Source organism: Amphibalanus amphitrite, unplaced genomic scaffold (assembly GCF_019059575.1).
Source record: "Amphibalanus amphitrite isolate SeventyFive unplaced genomic scaffold, NRLGWU_Aamphi_draft 000000F_arrow, whole genome shotgun sequence".
Taxonomy (NCBI): Eukaryota; Metazoa; Arthropoda; class Thecostraca; order Balanomorpha; family Balanidae; genus Amphibalanus; species Amphibalanus amphitrite.
In genome coordinates, this window is record NW_024881498.1 from 26,351 (window position 1) to 49,599 (window position 23,249).

General features: G+C 47.8%; 1 protein-coding gene across 2 annotated transcripts in view; it reads left to right on the forward strand.

Moving 5' to 3' along the window:
- The first annotated feature begins 10,553 nt into the window (after positions 1–10,553).
- LOC122379558 (dnaJ homolog subfamily C member 5-like) overlaps positions 10,554–23,249 on the forward strand; it is a 122,983-nt gene continuing 110,287 nt past the window's right edge. Inside the window, exon 1 of one of the 2 annotated variants that reach the window (XM_043361963.1) lies at positions 10,554–10,675. In XM_043361963.1, the coding sequence (XP_043217898.1) occupies positions 10,656–10,675 (20 nt within the window). In that variant the 5' untranslated portion in view covers positions 10,554–10,655. The remainder of the gene's footprint in view (positions 10,676–23,249) is intronic. The other variant, XM_043361883.1, reaches the window with a different exon arrangement.

Here is a 23,249-nt window from a genome sequence, read left to right on the forward strand (position 1 = left end):
CAAGCAAACGCCTCCAGAAAAGGATTTGCAATTGCAACTTTCGTGAAATGGAACAAGAAATTTGTATAACTAAGGCCAGAATCAAGCGAAGGAAATTCACAAAGAACAGAACATCTGAGCACAAGGCCCCTCGAAATCGCGAGAAACCAGCAAAATGGCGTCGGTGAAAGGCGAAAGATCGAGAGAAAGGACGGAAAGCATAAAAAGGGGAGGAGAGACGGCGCTCCCTCTCACTGCTCCTCCGGACGTCACTCGCAGACAGTGCTCCTCCGGGCGTCACCACGCAGCCGAGATCCAGTCAGCGCTACACTTCGCAGCAGCCTCTTCGGCGACCATCGGTTGCAAGTGAGTCTGAAGCGGACACATCAGAACGCATCCTGGCCCCCTTCACCATGTAACCACGCCTCATAATTCATATTCACCCCTAGCCGCCGGTTACAATTATGATACTTGTTGGTCTTTCCGTTTGTGCGGGTGCCACCCCGGGTATGGTCCAACCCTTAGTAGACATTCACCGGTCGGGGGAGGGAGTACGTTTATTTAGTCAACATCGCCCACCCGGTCTAGATCATACCGTGGCGCGATAATGGCGATGTTCGACGAACTACACGTCGATCCGAGATTGTAAATACGTTGGGTCAAATGTTTTTTTTTTTTCGCGGGCGAGGTGAGCCCGCCCGGCTTCTCAGGCCCGGCAGGATATGTGGGCATTGAATTGCGCTTCAGGATTATCCTTTTTTGGGGGGGGCATCAATTATGCATCAGGCATCTAAAGTGTGCCTACTCCGGTTTTTCAGTTAGTGGGGAGGGGTAGATTTTAAGCCTAAGCGGTTTCATCCGATACAAGGGGTCCATGATTTTGAGTGCAGGAAAGATTTTGTAGCCGCTTGGGGGCTCGCTCCGCCCCAAAACTGTGTGAATAACTTGTTAGGTTACCGGTCGATTTAGTTTTTTTCCGTTCCTTTTTTTTTTAATCATTTGCTTTTGTATTGCGAGTTTCATATCTTCTTGTTTGATTGAATATATCTTGGAAAAGTACTCATATCTGTTGGGGATATTAGGGACGGAATGGTGAACGAGCAGACCCAGCGAGAGCGTTTTGGCCGTCGATACTTAAAAAACCAAGCGAAACATCACCCTTCACACTGCTATCACCCGTGAGCATGCCGTTTCTTCGCGGAACACAAACACTGGGAAAACGCACGCAGTATCACGCCGAGTCGTTGTTGTACTAGTGACCGTCGTTAAAGCTCTAACTCGTAATAATGAGAGTGAAATAGATATTTGCCTCGGTGTTACTTTTAAACTTGATAATGATGAGTCCCAGTTACCTCGATTTAGCGTGTTTTTTTTGTAAGTTATCGTAAGTACATTAAAATCTATGTCTGTTCGCGTTCTATTCCGAATGTACAAGGATAGGTAGGGTCCACTCTCGCTTAACATGGGCGGAGTCAGCCGGCACGGCTGTCGGTGATTGGCGCAGTTTTTTTTTCGGGGGGAGAGGTACCGCGTAAGGGACGGGCCCAGCTACACTAATTTCGGAGAGCGCGGGAGTGACCAAGCTGACCCCGAAGCACCTGAACTGATTCCACATCCTCGTCGTCTGGCCAACTCGCGGCCGAGTTATTATCCTGCCTTAAGACATTGCAGCGCTCGAACGGGAGCTGTTTGATTGTCGCCCGGTCAGAACGGACCGGGATATTATCCTGCCTTAAGACAATGCAGCGCTCGAACGGGAGCTGTTTGATTGTCGCCCGGTCAGAACGGACCGGGTTATGATCCTGCCCTAAGACAATGCAGCGCTCGAACGAGAGCTGTTTGATTGTCGTCCGGTCAGAACGGACCGGGTTATGATCCTGCCCTAAGACAATGCAGCGTTCGAACGGGAGCTGTTTGATTGTCGCCCGGTCAGAACGGACCGGGTTATGATCCTGCCCTAAGACAATGCAGCGCTCGAACGGGAGCTGTTTGATTGTCGCCCGGTCAGAACGGACCGGGTTATGATCCTGCCTTAAGACACTGCAGCGCTCGAACGGGAGCTGTTTGATTGTCGCCCGGTCAGAACGGACCGGGTTATTATCCTGCCTTAAGACACTGCAGCGCTCGAACGGGAGCTGTTTGATTGTCGCCCGGTCAGAACGGACCGGGTTATGATCCTGCCTTAAGACACTGCAGCGCTCGAACGGGAGCTGTTTGATTGTCGCCCGGTCAGAACGGACCGGGTTATTATCCTGCCTTAAGACACTGCAGCGCTCGAACGGGAGCTGTTTGTTGTCGTCCGGTCAGAACGGACCGGGTTATTATCCTGCCTTAAGACACTGCAGCGCTCGAACGGGAGCTGTTTGTTGTCGTCCGGTCAGAACGGACCGGGTTATGATCCTGCCTTAAGACAATGCAGCGCTCGAACGGGAGCTGTTTGATTGTCGTCCGGTCAGAACGGACCGGGTTATTATCCTGCCTTAAGACACTGCAGCGCTCGAACGGGAGCTGTTTGATTGTCGCCCGGTCAGAACGGACCGGGATATTATCCTGCCTTAAGACAATGCAGCGCTCGAACGGGAGCTGTTTGATTGTCGTCCGGTCAGAACGGACCGGGTTATTATCCTGCCTTAGACAACGCAGCGCTCGCACGGGAGCTGTTCGATTGTCGCCTGGTCAGCACTGACCGGGTTATCATCCGTCCACATTTTCCAGCCCATAATAATCTCAGCACAAGGAATGCTTGCCGCTCCGCCTGGTCCGTACGGGTCGATGACTCAAATAGGGGGCGGGGACTCCGCCCGGTAGCCCGGCCGGTGGGGCCGAGCGGCGCAATTAACCCGGGGGAGGGACGCTTGGGCGGCCCGCCGCCCTGTCATGCGAGTGAACGCTTATGCCATCTAGGGAGTGAATCAGAGGCGATAAGCCGAGCCCTCCTCGGTTACCGGCGTGACACGCGACCGTAGTGCCGTCTGCAGGACAGACACGACACTTTCAAGGGGGCCGAGCCGACCACGATTACGCTCAGACACTGACAGGTAGAGAATATGTATGTGAGATGCCTGATCGACGTTAAGACAAGCCGACAGGGTTAATAGTCAAGTAACATAACTTACAGAGTCTTCTATTCCCGGTTTCGCTCCATGATAGGCAGAAGGTATCATTTAGAGAATCATTTAGACAAGGGGATGCTGAATTTAAGTCTTGATTTCGCAGCCGGCAATAAATTCCCATCTAGGACATTAAAGATACGGACAGGTTTTGCATAGCTAATAATTGGTGATATCTTCAATTGAGCACGACCCGATCAACAACTAATTAGACCGCTCTTGGCCACAAGGATCTCAGTAATAGAACACTTGTTTAGAACTGATCACCGTCAACCCGGCTTGTGTAGATGACCGATGGCCTCAGGGTAACGTGATGATGGAAAGTCATTGAAACAGAAGCCGGTTTCGCTAACACTTAGAGTTTGCAATTACGAGAATTAGCTCGAGTCTAAGGGAAAGACTGGCCATCAACTTATATTTGGGTTTCGCGAAACCTCCGTACATAAATTTGAGTTTCACAGTAAACAAGGATAGTTTTTCATGATTTATCACCCGGCACCTTAAGGCATTCGACAGTTCTCGGCCGTGAATCGTTTTGCGGGCTAATCTCCTGGCGAGACCTACCAGCTATGTAACATTGCTAGAGCGTCATTAATTAAGTTTTTTTTTTTTTGGGAAATCGTCGATATGAAAACGAGACGTAAATTGGGAAAAATATGCAAACTCGATAATGTGCTATTGATTGAATAAAACCAGTTTTCTTGTATTCAGGTTTATTGTTAAACTTTGCGTACCGGAGTTGCCGTAAAAGTGAAGTCCAGTGAAATTGAAATCAACGTAGTAGGCAAAGGTGCTTATCAATTGTTAAGTGCAAACGCTTGCAATTATCACTATTTTCCAGGCCAAAGCCTTTAGCGGAGGGACTTTATAAGCCCCGCTACAGTTCTATCTTTTGAATCAGCGTTCCCTCGATCGTTAGGATTTTGCTACGATGAATATTGGGGATGTAATTGCAACTCATTAAAGTCAATTAGCAGCAATTTCGGCATAAGGTTGGTGATCCTTGTTTGGTGTGGCTTCGGTAATTTCGTGATTAGGCATTTCATTCGGTATCGGCATGATAATTATGGTTTCGTAGTGTGACGGAAATGGTTTCGTAGTGATCAACATAATAGATATCTATCGGGCTGGAGGCCGTTCCATTCGTAACAAAGGGCCTTTACTCGTGACGTTCACCAGGAGGGGCCGTGCACGGTAAAGCACCGCTGACGCTGATTATTCCTCCGCTGCCAATAGTGTTCTGATTTGATCCTCTACACTCTCCCTCTCTCTCTCTCTCTCATTCTCTCTCTCTCTTTCTCTCTCTCTCTCTCCCTCTCTCTCTCTCTCTCCCCTTCGTTATCTCTCTCTCTCTCTCTTCCTCCTTCGTTATCTCTCGCTTCCTCTCTCTTTCTACCTTTTCTCTCTCTTTTCTCTATCTGTGTCTCTCTCTCTCTCTCTCTCTCTCTCTCTCTCTCTCTCTCTCTCTCTTTCTCTTACCCTTACGATGAACACGCAGCTACACGTACGTACAGTCACTCAGGCGGGAACGGGAGACAAGTTTCGGAGGCTGGAGGATTCACGATTCGCCCACCGCGTAGGCATGATATTCTCGCACATATAACCAGGAACGTAGGATTAGAAACGAGACCCCTGACAGGAATGGAACGTACGACATAATAAGACGTGTTTAGCCCGGGCGGAAGAGAGGAAGGAGCATGCGACCACGCCCCTGCGCGTTAAGTTCTGCCGGTAAGGACGCATCATTGGGGAGAAGGGACCTGAAAAACGTCCAAGTCTAGTTACATGGGAGCAAACGGAAACGGGACACTAAGACACCTAGGAGCACGCAGTAAAGCGCGAACATACGCTTGTGACCGGAGGGCGGCACTGTAAGACGCGATATACGCTGGTAGTCGGGGAGACACCGTAAGACGCGATATACGCTAGTTGTCGGGGAGACACCGTAAGACGCGATACGCTGGTGGTCGGGGAGACACCGTAAGGCGCGATATACGCTGGCGGTCGGGGAGACGCCGTAAGACGCGATACGCTGGTGGTCGGGGAGACACCGTAAGACGCGATACGCAGGTGATCGGGGAGACACCGTAAGTCGCGAACATAGGTCCCTCACTGGTACTTACACCTCGATAGGTTCGGGAATAACTCCAGTAGAGTTCGGGTAAAATTTAAATATAGGAAGGGCCTGCGTCAAGCTCGGACGTATCCATCACTGGCAGGGTGGATGCCATCGGCAGAGCGGCAGAGAACGTTATATGCGATACAATGGTAACCCAGTGACCGCAGTTAGTCGATGAACGGATCCACATCGCGGTGAGTCGGGTAATTTGGGGGACATTGTGCATTTGTTTATTTAGGTAGGCTGCGACGGCAGTTTAATACGAGGTGACTCGGAAAGTTACGCCGTAAGACGCTAGTCCCGGTTCCAGGACGGTACGCGCCGTAAGTCGCGAATACGCAATAAAGCGGTGCCAGCCGTAATAAGGCGCGAAATATACGCTGTAAGTCGTCACTTAGTCGTTATAGGGCAAGGACGCTGTAAGACGCGAGTTATACGCCGTAAGTCGTCGGGAGATGCAGTAAGACGCGAGATAATATGTAGTAAGACGTGCTTTGTGATCCCAAATGTAGACCATCGATGAGTAGAAAGGGCCCATTAGGCGGAACGTGTAGAATTAATTGATGTGTTTCGACTAACTCCGATAGGCAGAGTGGAAGTTCAAAGGTTCCAAGGGTACTCCAGAGCCGAGGTAATTTAGGACGTGGGATCGACTGCAGGGATAGGAAAAGGGGGAGGGAAGCGAGACGTCGCAGTTTGGCAATAAGGACAAGTTTGAGTCAGATGAGTGAAAGTGTGTGAGACTGGATGAGTGTCTGCGGGAGCAATTGCGCTTAGGTTAATCAGTTCGACCACCTAGCACCCTTTTATTATCCTCAGGGATGGACCATGCCCGAGGGATCCAGAACAAACGCTTAACTGCCCCCCTGTGTTTTTTTTTGTGGCGGTGAAACCCAATGATGCAGTGCCTGTGTGTTCGCCAAAGACTGACTTGCCTCAAATGGCCTCGCTAAATGCACTCCTCACCGAGGGCGGACGGCAGAGAACAAAGTCCGCACAGAGCCGACCCGCACTAGGACAATGACACCAACAGAGCCCAGGGCGAATGAGGAGAGAGGCCGCACAGCAACCCGACAGAGCCCAGGGCGTACGAGGAGAGAGGCCCCCCTACATACGGCCACAGGGCAGGTCTCCGTGTCTTCGTGATGTCAGGGAGAGGACGTGCACGTGAAAAAGATAAGCTGTGTTTTGCTAAGCCATTTCAGAACATTTTTCGCTAGCCAGGCTCAAATTGCCAGGCCGCAACAAACGCTGTTCTAGAATCCCTCGATGAGTGAGAGTTGAAGGATTGAGTGAAAACGCTCAGTTTTGACACAAGTGCATCGAACACCAGCCTCAATGCAGGAGCTTGCACGATCATCGAGCAGCGGCTCGAGCAGGGCTTGCTCCATCTGACTTGCCACGACATTTACGAGTTTGTTCAAAGACACTTTCAGCCTGTGTCTTTGGCCCGTCCAGCGGCCTGGACGTTGTTTTGTTTAAGCGTTTCCATAAAAAGTGGGCGTCTAGATGGAACGAAGCCATAAACCTTCAAAAACTGTGACATGTCCCACCTCCACAACCCGCGTGATGATCTTGCACAGTTCGGTCGTATATCCTTGACCGCCAGCATTCACGCGACAACCTGGAGCTGGAGCTGGAGCTGGCCATCACTGTCCTCGGTGGTACACCTCTACTATAGCTTCAGTGTCTAGCAAGTCCACGGAAGACTTCATCAATCACAACTGGCTTCACAAGCTTCTTCAGCATCCTCGGTATGGACACCGATTTCCTCTTGAAATATTCGATTCTTTGGGAGGTCAACCATTCTACAACGCCGCCATGCGCTACATGAGGTCTCTTCACGCCTCAACGACTTCGCGGAACGAGGCATTTTGTTGTGGCCAGGAAATCGATCTGACCCCCACGAAGGATAAAGACTAACAGCAGCTCCTCATGTAGGTCGTCGAGGAGCAAAGACGCAAGCATTCTGACATACGCAAGGCGATCGTAATTTCTAAGTAGGCAAGACTAGCCGACGAATAATGTGTACAAGTGTTGGCTGATTACGGATGATACTGCTTTCTCTTTTCATGGAGTTATGCAGTAAGTTATGCATACCTTCAAAAGAATTATGTACCTCATATGTACCTGTATATCTGAGATTTAGGTGCTGAAACGTTTCGATAAAGTCTTGTCAACGTCCAATGTCATTGTGAACATAAGAAATACACGTGGAAATTAAAATTTCGGTAAAGCTGTGTTTTTCACGAAAATGTGAACTTTGACCTGGTTGAGCTACCTCTAAATAAACATATTTTCCAAAAATATTTTACACACAACGTTTTATCGGGTGGTAGAACAGATTGGCTGCCCGTCCCGTTGAAAATTCTCAAAACGAAATTTTAGCCCCGTTTTAGTGCCACCCTAATCCATAGGAAGTGTCAACTACCACTGACGGCGTCGTAACATGCACTAGAACTACTTAGTAAATGTTCAAATGGATGCTAAATTCGAAATCAGCCCGAACACTACCCTAGAAACATGTAAAGCTCGAAAAAGTGAGCAGAGGTCATCAAAGGTCAATAACCTGACCTGACCCGACCCCCACCAAACACGATTTGGCAGCACTGTAATGACGCCTGCTGGGCGTGAAGTTTTCCCTTCACCATAGGGTTTACACACAAACTGGTCAAAGTTTGAGCCAGGATATACTAGTCTAAAAATGCAAAAAACGATCAAATTTTGGCATCAATAGATTCAGCATTTCATCGTGTGCCTCAAACCGTCCATCATTTGGCCTCAAAGGAGGTAAAAATTGTTCAAAATCGAAGTTGAAAAGATGCTTTCTGAGCACATAATCTGGTAGCAATCACGTGACCTGCTATAAGCAGTTTATCGATAATTTACAAACATAATTATTAATATGCTGCTTTAAACAACATTAAGCATACATTTTGATCTTTCAGTACTTTAAATAAGGTCAAAACATCGCAAAACACAAAAGTTAATACAATAGTCACGTGGGTGTCAGGAAATGTCACAGGTGCGTCAAATTTGTGACTGGGGCTTTACTTTCAAACATCGGATCTACCTGTTTCTTATAGGTATCTTGACCTGACCTTCAGGTAACCTTGACACCCACCGTGATGCATGGGACGATCATCTGTTTGTACATTTACAATCACAAAAAGACTGGAAACGCGTGGATAATGTGAGCTGACAAACGCCAAATCGCGATTCCGACCGAACATGGTCTCGAGAATCAGAACAGGTCAAAGGTCATTTAGGTCAGGGTTATGATATTTTCAGAGTAGGTGTAAAATTGATCAAATCGAGGGTACTGAAAGCTTCTTCGCGATCGGCCGCTTTTTGCGCGAGTTATTCGGGAAAAACCATGAGTGGTCCATCCGACCCCCCCCCCCTTACACATGCGAGGGGAAAGATAAAAAATGAAGAAATAAGTCGCCGCAGCGACCCACCGATTCGTCTCCAAAGTCACTTACGGTCAGGTCGGGCCGACCACTCTGAAAACGTTCCGCCAATAGAATTATATTTTTCTTGCGAGTTCTTAAGAACTGGCACAGTCTTCGGCCTCGTACGTAGGTGATAAATTTACGCTTTTTTCAAGATAATAATAGCTCTTAGATGCCAGCTGACTGGTAGCCTCCGTAAAATATGGAGCGGCCAGAGTTAGATCAGTCTGTAGCGAGACATTCTAACACTCTTACAATAAAAATTCTAACAAACATTTCAAACATTCATTTCTAAGAGCTTGGGATGTTGGGGGGTAAAAAGGGCCGATCTTGGGATATTTTGCTGACCGTCTTGGGATATACGAAAAAGTTGAGTGGTCACGCTGGTCCGCATCCATTCCGTCTGCGTTCTCCGCACAAAGTTCAACACGTCGTACTTTGGAACTTCGTCTCTGCGACAGCCGCGACAGCCACTTCGGATGTCGATTGATAACCCGATTTCGAATTTAGCTCGAGGGAGGTCTCAGGTCACGCACGACTTGCATAACGTGACTTCCGAGTCGGGCTTGAATATAATTACGCCAATTATCAGCGATATGTGTCCACACAACATGGATGCGGTCCGCACACGATTTCCGTACGGACCGGATGCGCCCACCTAAATTCCGCAAGCATTCCGCACAGTGGACGGCGGCCTTAAGGTTTTTCAGGGGTCATGCGCCGTTTGCGGCAAATAGATTCTAAAAAAATCGGAGGGGGAATAAGTTTTAAAAATGGTGCGGACTTTCCGCACTGTTCGCTTAAGCGGTTACGCCCCTGGGTAGGTACATCTGCCCGATCTCAGAAGCTGGATTTGGAGGTCATACTTGAAAGCAGCCAGCAGGACGAGGCAAAAGTTGGAGGCCCCTGAAAATAGGAGGCCCCTGGAAAAGGAGGCCCCTTGACAGGGTGGCCCACCCACTTTTCATGACGTTCCTACGCCCGTGTTGATGTAGAATGATGAGTTTTGAAACACATTTTGTCTTATTTAATCATGAATTACACCATTTTCATTATTTACATTTGAAACTGTTCCATCGTCACAATATTATTAGCAACAATCACTTCTAATCATCCATCACTAAAACGAAATCCCGCAGAAACCGAAAAAAGTTCACAGCTCTGAACTTTTTTTTCGGTTCCGACTCGTCGGTTTTTGCGGGTTTTCGTTCCACGGGACGCCAGACTGGCAGTGTAGCTTGCGCAATGCATTCGCTATGAGGCGAACTTGACGACGCGAGCCGAAATCCCGCAGAAACCGAAAAAACGTCGGAATTATTGGTGCCAATCGGAATTTCTTTTCTTGGAATTCCAATTTTTGTCCAATTCCAATTTGGAATTTGGACGGAATTCTTAACATTTTTTGGAAATTAATCGGAACACAAGGCCTTTAAAATTTAAAATTTTAAAACGGAGGCCTTTAAAACGCTTTTCAACACTTTTAAAATTTACGCAAAAAATGCAAAAATCGTTAAAAATTGGAATAGCCCCCGCTTTGGACAAAATTGTAAATTTACTTGGCAATTTCTTGGAATTGGATCGGAATTGGAATTGAAATTTCATGAAATTGGCACCACTAGTCGGAATTCATGCTAGTGTAGCTTAGGCTTTAGGCATTTCTCGATGTTGTAACTGTAAGTGCCGAAACCGGTAATTGTGAGCCAGGGACCCCATTTTGGCTATCTCAACTCAAATCTAATGTTAATGTGGGAGGGTCCCTTTAAGATATTGCGACTTTCATATTTCATCGTGACGTCATTTATATCGAATCTGTGACGTAATGAAGGATTTACTTCATGTCGATGTGAGGGGAAATTTGGCAGCAAATATATTTGCTCTCAAATATGACGCGGCTCATACAATAACAAGAGTGTCTCTGAAGTCTGATTCAGTTGTGGTCAAGGCCGTGTATAGGGGTGTTGTAGTAATACAGCTAGAACATAGTCATTCGTCATGGATAAAAGAAAATATTCGTGAGTTTTTTGCTTCCTTTCATTTTTTTTTCAGCCCCCTACGCCTTCAACATGAACTGGAATGGCAGTTTTGTAGCTCAGTTGGGCAAACTAGGTTTCTGAAATAAAAAAAATGGAAGCATCAAAAAATTGATTAGGTACCTATTCATGGCCATATTTGGGTATAAATGTAGACCACTTCAAAATAACCAATCGTCTTAAAATAAGCCAGTGTTTTAAGAAGGAACATGCCTAATGTTGAACAGAAATGTTGGAACTCCCTACTGAGCACAAAAATATTGTTTTAATCATAGTAATCTGACTTCAAAAGGGTAGTGAAAGGCATTCAATAAATTGATTCACTTTGAACAGATAATCAAAATATTGATTCCATGCTCAACTAGCTACTCATTATTTTGATTCACAGGTAATGTTAACAGGCAAAAATGGCTTGCAAGAATACAGCATTTATCTTGCTATCATTATCATTTAGTGGTATCCTCAGCACCTCAACAGATACCTATAGTGTTGTACTTAACATTCACTGAATTTGATAACAATTCACAATTTTTAAATGTCAAGAATACAAAAACTGACGCAACAGGTATAAACCATATAATAAGTATTAAAGTAATACGACAATGAAAATTAGGGGTTTAAGAATTTCATTTTGCCATTTTACACAAATACTTTTTGTTAAAGGGACTATCCCACCTTTAACATGGGGTTTGAGTTGAGATAGCCAAGTTTGCGGCAAGGTTCAGAAACCACTATCTATCTAGGTTGCAACCCCCGCGGCCTCTTGGTGTTGAAGAAATTTGTTCCCTTCATTTGAAAATGGGCCTTGCGCAAGGCCCTATCTTCAACATGGAGCGACCGTTAGTGTGACGTCACCTCGTTTAGTCATTCTGATTTAAATGGGTTTGTTCGTTGAAAAATCGCTTAAAACCTGGTCTTGACTTTCTTGTGGTGCCTACAGAGTAAAAAGAATCAGCTTTATGACAGTAATGTGGCCTGGGGAAGGAGGTAATTTTGGGCTGTGACGTCACATATTTGAAAGTTTGTGTTTGGAATATGGGAAGCCTTCGATGTTTAATGAAAAATAAATGCCAGAACCGTGTTCCTGATCATCCAATCTATAAAGTTGGGCACAATTTAACTGGTTTTAACAACATTTTAGAAGGTGGGATATTCCCTTAAAGTATGCGATTCATGATACCAATATAACATACAGTGTGATTTTCCCAGGGCCTATTTTAACATGTTAACTGGGGGGGCAAATGCCCCCGCACTCAATAGCATTGCCCCCCCCCAGTCGTCGAGATTTGCCCACTATAAAAATGGGCATAAAGGAACAGGGTGACAAACATACTACTGTGACTTGTTTTGCAATGGATGTCAAATGAGTCAGTCTGCAAGTAATGACCAGTGGTGGATCCAAGGGTGGGTCATATGGGTCATGACCCCCCGCCCCCTTGGGGCCTGGGGACACCACAGGCCTGCCAGGGGCACCACAGGCCTGTTGGGAGCACCATCGACCTAGCAAGAGCACCTAGGTCTGCCAGGGGCACCACAGACCTGCCAGGGGCCCCACCGACCTCGCAGGGACCTTGGGCCTGTCAGGGGCACCACGGGCCTGTCGGGGGCGCCACAAGTTTGTCAGGGGCACCACAGGCCTGTCAGGAGCACCATCGGCCTAGCAAGAGCACCATAGATCTGCCAGTGGCACCACAGACCTGCCAGGGGCCCCACCGGCCTCGCAGGGGCACCACCTTGGGCCTGTCAGGGGTACCACCACAGGCCCGCCAGGGGCACCACAGGCCTGCCAGAGGCACCACAGGCCTAGCAAGGGCCAAGGGCACCATGGACCTGTCAGCGACACCACGGGCCTGTCGGGGACACCTCAGGCTTGTCAGGGCCAAGGGACACCACAGTCCTTTCAGGGGCACCACAGGCCTGTCAGGGGCACCAGAGGCCTAGCAGGGACACCACATGCCTGGCAGGGGCACCACCGGCCTCGCAGGGACACCACCGGCCTCGCAAGGGTATCATGGGCCTGTCAGGGGCACCACGGGCCTGTCGTTGGAACTTTAGGCTTGTCAGGGGCACCACAGTGCTTTCAAATGCACCGGCGGCCTAGCACCATGGCACCATGTTTGGCCGGGATCGCGATTCGGCGTATGTCGCCTCGCATTAGCCGCGCGTTTGCAGTCTTTTCGTGGTTTCAAACGTTCAAACATGGGATATGATGTTGCTCTCATGCATTAGGGTGGGTGTCAAGGTCACCGGAAGGTCAGGTCAGGTCATTTACCTTTGGTGACCTGGGCTCACATTTTCGAGTTTTATATGTTTCTAGGCTAGTTTTTGGAGCTGAATTCGAATTTAGCAACCATTTGACCGTTTACGAAGTAGTTTTGGTGCCTTCGTAACATGTTACGAAGCTGTCAGAGGCGGTTGCCACCTACTACGAATACGCGGCAAAACCCCTGGTTGACCTGACCTGACCTGACCTGACCTGGCCTAAATGCATGAAGACATCATCTATGATCATAACTAACATGATATTCGTGATCAGCACCCCGGAAAAACCATAGCAGCCACCCATTACGACGCTCTAACAGGTCCCGATTTTCCCGACTTTTGAGTCATTGACCTGACCTGGAAGGTCAACCGATGACCTAGGACCTTAAAATTGGGTATCATCGTTTTCCTTTCATCACGGGCAACACGGCCGTTTTTTCCGCGAAGCTCTAGCTCGATCAGGGGCGAAACGGCAAGGGGGAGGGGTCCAACGGACCCCCCCCCTAATATTCGTTCGCAGCTGGAAACACCAATACGGGCGAGGGTTAATGGATTATTAAAGACAATTTTTCAGGTTGCCCCCCCCAGTCAAATTCCCTTAAAAAAGGCTCTGGATTTTCCCAAAACAGCTCTTACGTGATGGACAGTGGCTCCGTCTTTTTCCCATTCTCAAGGCCAAAGTGACAATTTCTGAGTTTTGAGGTCACACTTTGCATAGGTACCTACTACCTACCACTTTGTTCTACAAATTTAAATAAAAAAAAACTCACTGTCATGGGCCTTGTTCAACCGTAAGGATACATTTGAAGTCAAGAGTGTACCCAAATGAATCAAAAAATTGATTCCATACCCATATTTGGTCATGGCTCCTCCCACCAGAATCAAATTATTGATGCCTCCAGTCTCCACATTTTGATTCCAGAAGTCTAGTTTGCCCAACTGAGCTTCAGTTGAAACTAGCACAAATGGGAGTTTTTACAGCCTAACGATCACCCTAGGCAAAGATAAGTTTTTACACTTATCTTTGTATGAGTTTTTACACTTGCACTTGGATATTGATATTGAAAGATATTGCACTTGGAGCCAAACACCTTTTGAAAAAAGCTAGGTAGCAGAATGGGTGGCTGCATGTGAGACGGCTGTCATATGATTGCCCATATGGCACTTCCTGCAAAAGACTTCTCAGAACAAGAAGTGCATTATCAAATATCTCGCGCAGGTTTTGGCAACTTCAGCGTCTGGCTAAGAATTTCTTACTGTAAAAATGATTGATTTCCTAGCCAACATGCCCATGCCTCTGGGCCCCACATGGGCAGTTGATGGGCATGGTGGGCCATGGGCTAGAGATGGGCAGATATGTAGGCTGCATGTGGGCCCCACATGGGCTGCCCCATTGACCTCTGTAATAGCCTAGACGCAGGAACCGCGGATTCAAATTTTGTGCATTATGCTGTATGCAAGATTTGGCGATTGGGCCCCCCACCCACGTCGGGTTCCCTTCCAAAAAGCCCCGCCACTGCTCCGGAATATAAGCCGCTAGGCTCTATAGTAATAAGCCGGGTCTAAGGAAGCGGGGCGGGAAAACCTTCAAAATTGACGGTCGTAAGATGAATGAATGAGCATCTTACGTTCAGGAGATGCATGAGCAGTGTAAATGCACATGCATGCATGCAACGTGATCTGTACCTATGTATACGGATCTTAATGCTAAGCGCAAAAGAAAATATTTTATTTAGGGGAAGATGGGGGAACACCGCCCTTTGGGGAACACCGCCCACCTTGATATCAGAAATATAAAAAGGTCTAGAGCGATAGCTGACTGTCTTTTGGCAGCGTGACGACAACACAAGTGCAGGTACAGAGGCGGATCCAGCTCAGAGTTTTGGGGGGCAAACCATAACAATTTATCGATTCTTTCCATGCATCGTCCATAGGCGTAATGTTAAAATTATGCCCTTTGGGGGGGGGGGGGCAAATGCCCATTTTGCCCCCCCCCCTGGATCCGCCACTGTGCAGGTATGGGCAGTGCACCGCATTGGCTTAGGTGATTTGCGAGAAATTCCTAATTTTACGTTTCGTGAATGCGTTTTATACTTTTTCTAGCATAATAAGCAGAAGAAAACTGATCTTATTTGACAGATATTAGTCCTGAAGTAGTATTTATGCCATGATTGGGACTCATCCAAGCATTACGTGCTGCTGCTCGAGCGAAATTTTTGTCGTGCTGCCATATTGAAGGATTTTTTTTAAAGAAAAATGCAGACACTTGGGTAACACCGTAGTAAAGTAATCTTGGGTAACACCGCCCAATTGGGAAATTCGGTATTTAAAAGCACATTGTGACACCTAACCCAGGAGTGGCGCATTTCAAATAAAGAAAGAACGTTGTTGCTATATTTTCTTTTTAGAGGATAATGGAAAATTTCAAGAAAATTAAATTTTGGGACTTAACCCGCGCGGGGCTGGGGTCTCCAGCCGAACGCGCGGGGCTGGGGGGGGGGGGTAAATTTTACCCCCCCTGTTATCTCCCGAACTAATGGTCCGATTTGGAAAATTCAAACGCCAATCGAAAGCTCTCATCACGAACTACTAAAAACATGTACTTAATTTAAAGTTTGAGGTCAAGGTCAAGGTCAGGTCAGGGGTACAAATTGCAAGTTTCTACAGTATCGGCCTTGCACCGTAGTTGCCGAAGAATGGAGTCATGGACTGAGACTGATCGCCCAAAACGTGTTCTTAGGCTACCAAGACAATATTCATTGCATACAATATCATTCAGAGGTCAAGGTCAAGGTCAGGTCAAGTCAGGTCAGGTCAGGTCACCAAAAAACAAAATATAGAAAAGGTCATGTGCGACACATGTTTTATGGGTCATTTTACTCATAGAATTCAATAGGCACACTCAATAAGTGATATGGACCACCTCTGGATGAATTTCAGGTCGAGGTCAGGTCAAGGTCAGGTCAAGTGAGGTCAAATTTTGAAGTTAGTTGTTAAGGCCTAAAAAGGTGTCCATCTGATGCAGTTTTTCACGGCGAATCGAATGGTGCGATTTTTGTTTCCGTACGAGGTCTAGAACTTTCAAAAAAGTCATTTTTCAAAAAATTTGTGTGTCGTGACGTCATAAAATTTTGAATAACTCCCACATTTTTGAACCGATTTTTCTCAAATTTGGTATGCAGGTGCACATAGACCACTTCTCTGACATATATTCCGGTTTTTTTCGATAGACTCAAAATTTTGGATTTTATAATGATTTTCCCAAAAAAGTCAGTTTTTTGAAAAAAAATTTAGGCCAAAATCCAAAATTTTCAAAAAACCGAGATGGCCATTTGATAGACAAAGTAAAATTACGTATAACCTTTTTTGTTACGTCTTGATTGCTTTAAAAATGAAGATGTTAGCGGCGTTTGAACTTTTGCCGTTTTTGAGGCGAAAATGGCGAACATGACGTCACTAAAACGTCAATTTCTCAAAAATGTTCCGACGGATTTCGCTCAAATTTTCAGGGAACGTGTCAAATTGATGTAAGAAAAGGTACTGAAAGTTTGGCGGCGCTGCGCGCCGCCGTTTTTGAGATATCGCAAAAATTCGCGAGGGGGGGGGGTAAAATTTACTCCCCCCCAGCCCCGCGCGGGTTAAAGTCGTCTAGTTATATAAATGAGTACTACATTGTCCCAGGGGTATAATAAATTCATTTCCGCTGTATTTTAGAAATCTACTAAAACCCCTCGAAATTTACGATAACAAGAACAACTTAATAGTCAAGCAATCTGCAAATTGCGTTGCCTGCTGAGCTCGGGCGGTGTTACCCAACGGTCGGTGTTACCCCGAAAAATGTAGACATTTACTAAATGTGGAATAATGCAATTATGAACGACACTACAAGAAAACAATTGGTTGATATGTATGTAAAATTGATGCGACAATCCAATGAAACTGAGAGATTGATCATTTGGGCAAAAATTACGTGACTAGACCCTAAAAGGTTAAGGGGGTCGGTGTTCCCCCATCTTCCCCTATTAGGTACTCCGACTCGACTATAGTAGTACCTAACTATTGGATCCACGGGTGGAGAATTAGGGGTTTTGGGGGTGCTTGAGCACCCCCTGAAATTCAAAGGTCATCATATTATAGTGCTCCAGTGGTTGCCTAAATTACGTCTGAGACACAAACTGCTTTGCGTAAGTCGCGAGAAGAGTGATGCTTTTGGGAAAGCGTACTTATATGTGCTTTTCTACGCAAAAATTTGACGCTTCCATTCGCAAGGTGCTGAGAAGCGCCCCCTGGGATTATGACAATTTTCCGCCCCTGATTGGATCAGACTTCTCAGGACACCATCCAGAGGCAAGGGCGGATCTAGGGCAACTTTTTTTTGGTGGGTGGGGGGGGGGGGGGGGTCACAAGTCGGCCGACATTCCGGGTCTGATGGATGAATTCGGACGACCGGGGGGGGGGATAGGGAGCGAGTATCTCCAGATCAAATGACATTTGATCTTCGTCGTTTCTAAGATGAAGCTTTAGCGTTGTAAGTCACTCGGCTCAGTAGTTTTAGTTAGTGAAACCCACCTAAACAGGATTTGGGGAGAGCGGATCGACCGACTTAAAAACCCAAAAGTAGACATAGTTACTTCACTTTTAGCCTAATGAATTAGTAGCATACGTTCGCGATCTCTCTTATTGCCCTGTGTATGAATCGGCGGCGCGAAGCGCCGCAAAAATTTGCAAAAAAAAAAATTGTCAAAACACAGTTCTAAAACATAAATATTACAACCCTTTTAGCATGTTAGTACAAGCCGGAGTTCCTTCACAGTACACGTATGAATTCCGATTTAATTTGACACGGTTGGTGTTATTACAGTCACGATCTCTCTTATTTATTGGTGTATGAATCGGCGGCGCGAAGCGCCGAGAAAGTTTACAAAAGCATTTGTCAAAACACAGCTCCAAAACACAAATTTTACCACCCTTTTAGCATGGCAGTACAAGCCGGAGTTCCTTCACAGTACACATATGAATTCTGATTCAATTTGACACGGTTGATTGGTGTAATTACAGTCACGATTTCGTATTGACCTGTACGTACATGAATCGGCGACTGGCGGCGCAAAGCGCCGCGAAAAAAATTGCAAAAACATTTGTCAAAACACAGAGGGGGCCTCCGCTCTACAGAGGACCACTTCTCTACTGCGGGCCTCCTCTTTTCACAGGGCCTCTCAACTACAGAAGGCCTCCTCTCTACAGAGGGCTTCCTTTCTACTGAAGGTCTCTCCCTTTCAGAGGGCCTCCTTTACAGAGGGCCTCCTCTCTTTAAAGAGCCTCCTCTCTACAGAGGATCCCATCTCTGCAAAGGGCCTCCTCTCTACTGAGGGAGTCCTCCTCTCTACTGAGGGAGTCCTCCTCTCTACAGGGGACCTCCTCTCTTCAGAGGGCCTCCTCTCTACAGCGGGTCTCTTTTCTTCAGAGGGTCTTCTGGTTTCAGGCGGTTTCTTTTCCTCAGAGGGCGTCCTCTCTACACAGGGCCTCCTCTCTACATAGAACCTTCTCTCTACACATGGTCTCTCTACAGAGGGCCTCCTCTCTAAAGGGGCATCCTCTCTACAGGGGGCATCCTCTCTACAGAGGGCCTCTTTCTACAGAAGGCCTCCTTTCTACAGAGGGCCTCCTTTCTACAGAGGGCCTCCTTTCTACAGAGGGCCTCCTTTCTACAGAGGGCCTCCTTTCTACAGAGGGCCTCCTTTCTACAGAGGGCCTCCTCTACAGGGGGCCTCCTACCTGCAGTGGGGCCCCCTCTCTACTGAGGAGTCAGAGGGGCCCTAGCGGTCAGACACAGACGCTAGCGGTTATTCACAGGAGGCCCCAGGAAGTAAGAAAGACCCTAGTTGTCAGGCTGGTCAGAGGGCCCTGAATGGCCTGACATGATTTTTGGGATTCCCGTGAATTTCTTTTGCCTCCGACGTGATTTTGGCCCCCGTGGGCCTTCGGCGCCCCACGGGGGACTCCTGAAACCCCAATGGGGGGCGCCCCGCCCGCCCCCCTTGGGTACGTCCCTGGGGCCCACGCCGGTCTCCGAAGGTCCAAATTGCCCCTTGAGTCCCATACTGGCCAGTGGCCCGAAGGTCTTGTGATGGTCTTTGGGCTTCTCACCGGCTTCAGAAAGCTCACATCGACCTATGAGGGCCCCGCGCTGGCCTCCGAGGGCGCAAAATGGGCCTATTTCGGCATCTGAGGGGCTCTGACTGTTTTTTGGGTGCCTACTGCCTCATGCCGGTGAGGTGAGGGTCTCTACCTGTCTCTAAAGTCCCATTTCGACATTCGAAATCCTTATTTTGGGTCACAGCAGAGGCCCATGCGGTTCCCCTAAGGCCCAATGCCGTCGGTCATACAGCCGCTTCTGATGGCCCCACGTCCTCTTTTGAAGGTACCTCAGGGGTCACCAGAGGCCTCGCAGGGGCACCTTGAGCCTGTCAGGGGCACCACGGGCCTGTCGGAGCAGAGGCACAGGGCTGGTAAAGTGTTATGTCCTATTGACGTCGTCGGGGACACAGTACCAGTAAAAGTTCAAGTACCCGGGGTCAAAATTACCACATTTAGTAAACTTTTACAGTAATAAATAACTTTCAAACAAAGCAGAAACTAAACGCAAGTAAAAGATATCATTGAATCCACAACGTATATCCCCTTTAACAAGGACATAAAAAGCCCCTATACCTAATACATACCTACAACATGGTTATGAACAATTAGTAGCCACAACTCACTTCCGTTAACAGCAAAACTACCGTCGACAGTTGCTAACGAAAACTAGATCAAACTAGATGATCAAACACATACTAACAGACGCTTAGACACCGACCCCGCTGTCGGCTGTGCTATTTCAAGCGGGGTTGATTGACGACCAGTTGTAGCCAGCTATACGACTAGACAAAGGACTAGATTCGGAACTGGGGTCGGGCCGGTTGGACATGGTAAATTCATGCGGGGTCGATAGTTTCTAGCCGTCGTCGTTGTGAGCTACCGATACAATAGCGACACCTATTGCATCTGTTCGACGATCGTAGCGCCCCCTACCCCTTCCGGGTTCTTCGTCTGTTACGCTACCCGCTGACCGAGTGATGCCGTGACATTTAATTAACAAACTGGAAATTTCGAAGCGCTAGTCTGATAATTGCAATTTAGTACATATGACTGCTCGTAAAAAAATAATATAGAAATGAAACCTAAGGAAACGCGCATCGTAGTTGCATGCAGCCTGCATACATGAATCGTAAAAAGGTCGGGGTCATTTTTCGCTCTCATTTTTTGGTCGGGGACGCCATTTGCTTTTTTACCAGCCCTGCAGAGGCACTTCAGGCTTGCCTCAGGGGCACCACAGTCCTGTCAGGGCCCAGGGGCCCCAGCGGCCTAGCAGGGCACCACACGCCCGCCAGAGGCACCACAGACCTGCCAGGGGGACCACAGGCCCGCCAGGGGCACCACAGGCCTGCCAGGGCCCAGGGGCACTAAAAATAGAATAAACAATATAAAAAAATGGAAATAGGGCATCACCAAAATTAAGTGGCCGAGATCCGTTAAGTTTTTAATTTTGGGTATAGGTAGGGGCACCACGAATTAAATTCATGACCATCCCCTTGGAGTTTTCCCGGCTCATACCCTGGTACTCGCACGGTTGAGACAAAAACGAGTAAGATTCTGGCCTTCAATACGCCTTTTCACGCAACACGATCCAATAAAACAAAGGTATTGGCTCAGAAGTGTTTGACAGGTGCTTTTGGGCATGCAAGCAGGCGCGTAACCACGAGTCTGAAGCTACTGGGGACCACATGGAAGGCCGCGAAGACCAAATATTATATTTCAGGTGTGGGATGAGATACGTGGGAAGGGTGGAAAATTGTTAAGAATAAAATCTAACTTTAAAAAGATCTTGGGGACCCTCCCACCTTAACATTAGATTTGAGTTGAGATAGCCAAAATGGGGTCCCTGGCTCACAATTACCGGTTTCGGCACTCACAACATCGAGAAATGCCTTAAATCGGAAATATTGAATTTCAAAATTGCAGCATTTTGATTCAGAGGGGCTAATGCTTAGGAATACCCCTCTGAATGTGTGACGTCAGCGCAAATATCTAACGATTTTTAAATGTTTGACTAAAACGTTTTGTAGCACGCGGTGGTATATGCTATTTGCGCGCAACATCTACCGCAACCGCCGCACTTCTAAAATAAAGTCGCTAGAAACAGCGGAGATCCAAAAAAAGTAAACAAAAGTAAAAGTCTAATATCTTGAAAACCGGTGAATATTTTTCGGTGAAATTTGGTAGATATTCGTTTTCGCTCTTTCTGAACCGAGCGACATCACTTTCATGCCAATTCATAAACTTTTTTGAAGGTGGGAGGGTCCCTTTAAGCCTCGCACTGGCAGCGCATTTTTTATAACGCGGCTTGGCAGGCAGGTCAAAGGTCAAATTTCCGGGAAAAGCTATAATCTTCCAAATTACTTAGCCAGTACCTATTGGCGAATCTATGAAAGATAGCCACATGAAACTCTCACGACCGTGTCTTTCAACGAATCAGCAACAAAATGATGTAAAGTTGATTGCATTTCAGTCATTACTGGCGTGACGTATTCCCCGGGAACACGAAAAGTCACGCCCGCTGCCGGCGAGGATGGTCGCCGGCGGAAGTTCATTCTAGGTAATTGACCTTGGTTGACCTTGTAAAGGTCAAGGAACAGTTTTGAAGGCATTTAGGGGAAACTGAACCACAGATTCGGGTTCAGGACCTCAAGAAACGCCACTAAACACGGCTCATATCACGGAGGTCAGTGTGCGAACATGCGAGGTCATTACATTGGTTGATCTTAGAAAGGTCAACATACAATGTGAAGATTCATTTCCAGTCAAATTCTGACAAATCACACGGAATAGTTTCGTTCTTGTCGATGAGATCACGTCCAGTTACGGTACGTACGATTTTGTCAAAAACGGTCAGAGGTGATACCTATTATGACGTCATAGCTCGGTGACCTGACATGACCCGGAACTGCTTTTTTACCAAAAGTTGAGCAAAAGATGTCCCAGAGCTGTCGAAATTTTCAGCACGATCCGACTGATAGCTCGGCGCGCATCGCAAAAAAAACTCGGAGGGGGGGGGGGGCGTCGCATCGAATCGACCCTCTCCCCTGCCAGGGCGAGGGTTAAAATGTGTGGCGGTGAGACGCGTTCAAAGCCAAAAAGTCCTTAGCCACCTCAGTGGGCTGCACCTGCACGCGGTCACGGTGCACATGCATTATATAGCCACTCCGTCCAGACGCCTTTGGCTCAGTGTAGACCGCATCCATGTTTTCAGCCTACGCAAGGCACTGAAGCTTCGCTCTGCGGTAGCCGATGCTGCTGGCAACACCGTCAGCTGCCTCAGCAGCTGCTCGACTTGCATGGGAGGAGAGATCAGGCGTCATGACTCAGGCTTTGGAAGGCCTCCCTGGCGTGCTTGAGGCACGTGACCTGTCTTCCCGACAGGAACACGCGCACCTGACTGGACAAGTTGTCCACCTCGAGTTCCTCGGGCCACCATTCTAACGAACTGCGAACTTTGTCCAGGCTTGCTCGGTCTGTTGGGCCACTGAGTAGCTGTTCCAGCTTTTTGGCTATTTGAGCAAATTGAGGAGGTCGTCGGTTTTACTGGGGACGGTCCCCAGCAACCCAAAAGTTACTGGGGACCGGTCCCCAGTGTCCCCAGTGGTGGTTACGCGCCTGCATGCAAGACGGCCTCTATAACGCATTCAGGTCTTCGGCTTTTTTGGGGGGGGGGGGGGTCAAATGACCCTCTCAGACCTTTTGGGGGGTCATGACCCCGTGGACCCCCCCCCCAGGATCCGCCATTGTCCCGAGGGCTGTTCGGCTGTGCAGCCAAAATGAAATATGCTGCAGCACGCATGCGCAGTGAGGACTTCGTCGCCCGTTAGTCCCGCCCACACCACTGCGTCACCGCCTGTGTGACGTCACCTACCGAAGCATGCTTCGTTTTCCTGCAGCACGAAATTCGGTGCTGCAGGAGGCGAAAGTGGCGCGGATTAAAGTTAACCGTCCGATATTTCTTATTGTCAGCGGTTTGTATGCTGTTTTTCTGGTATCATTATCACTCTTTTCGGTGGCACATTGCTATTAACCACCAGGCACGTACCCAGGATTTCGCCCAGGAGGGGGCCACCTGCTTTCGAAGGGGCCCCCCACAGTGTATAGGGCCCCCCAGGTTCCCCGGGGGCCCCCGGGAGTCATGAAGAACCTTTCGATG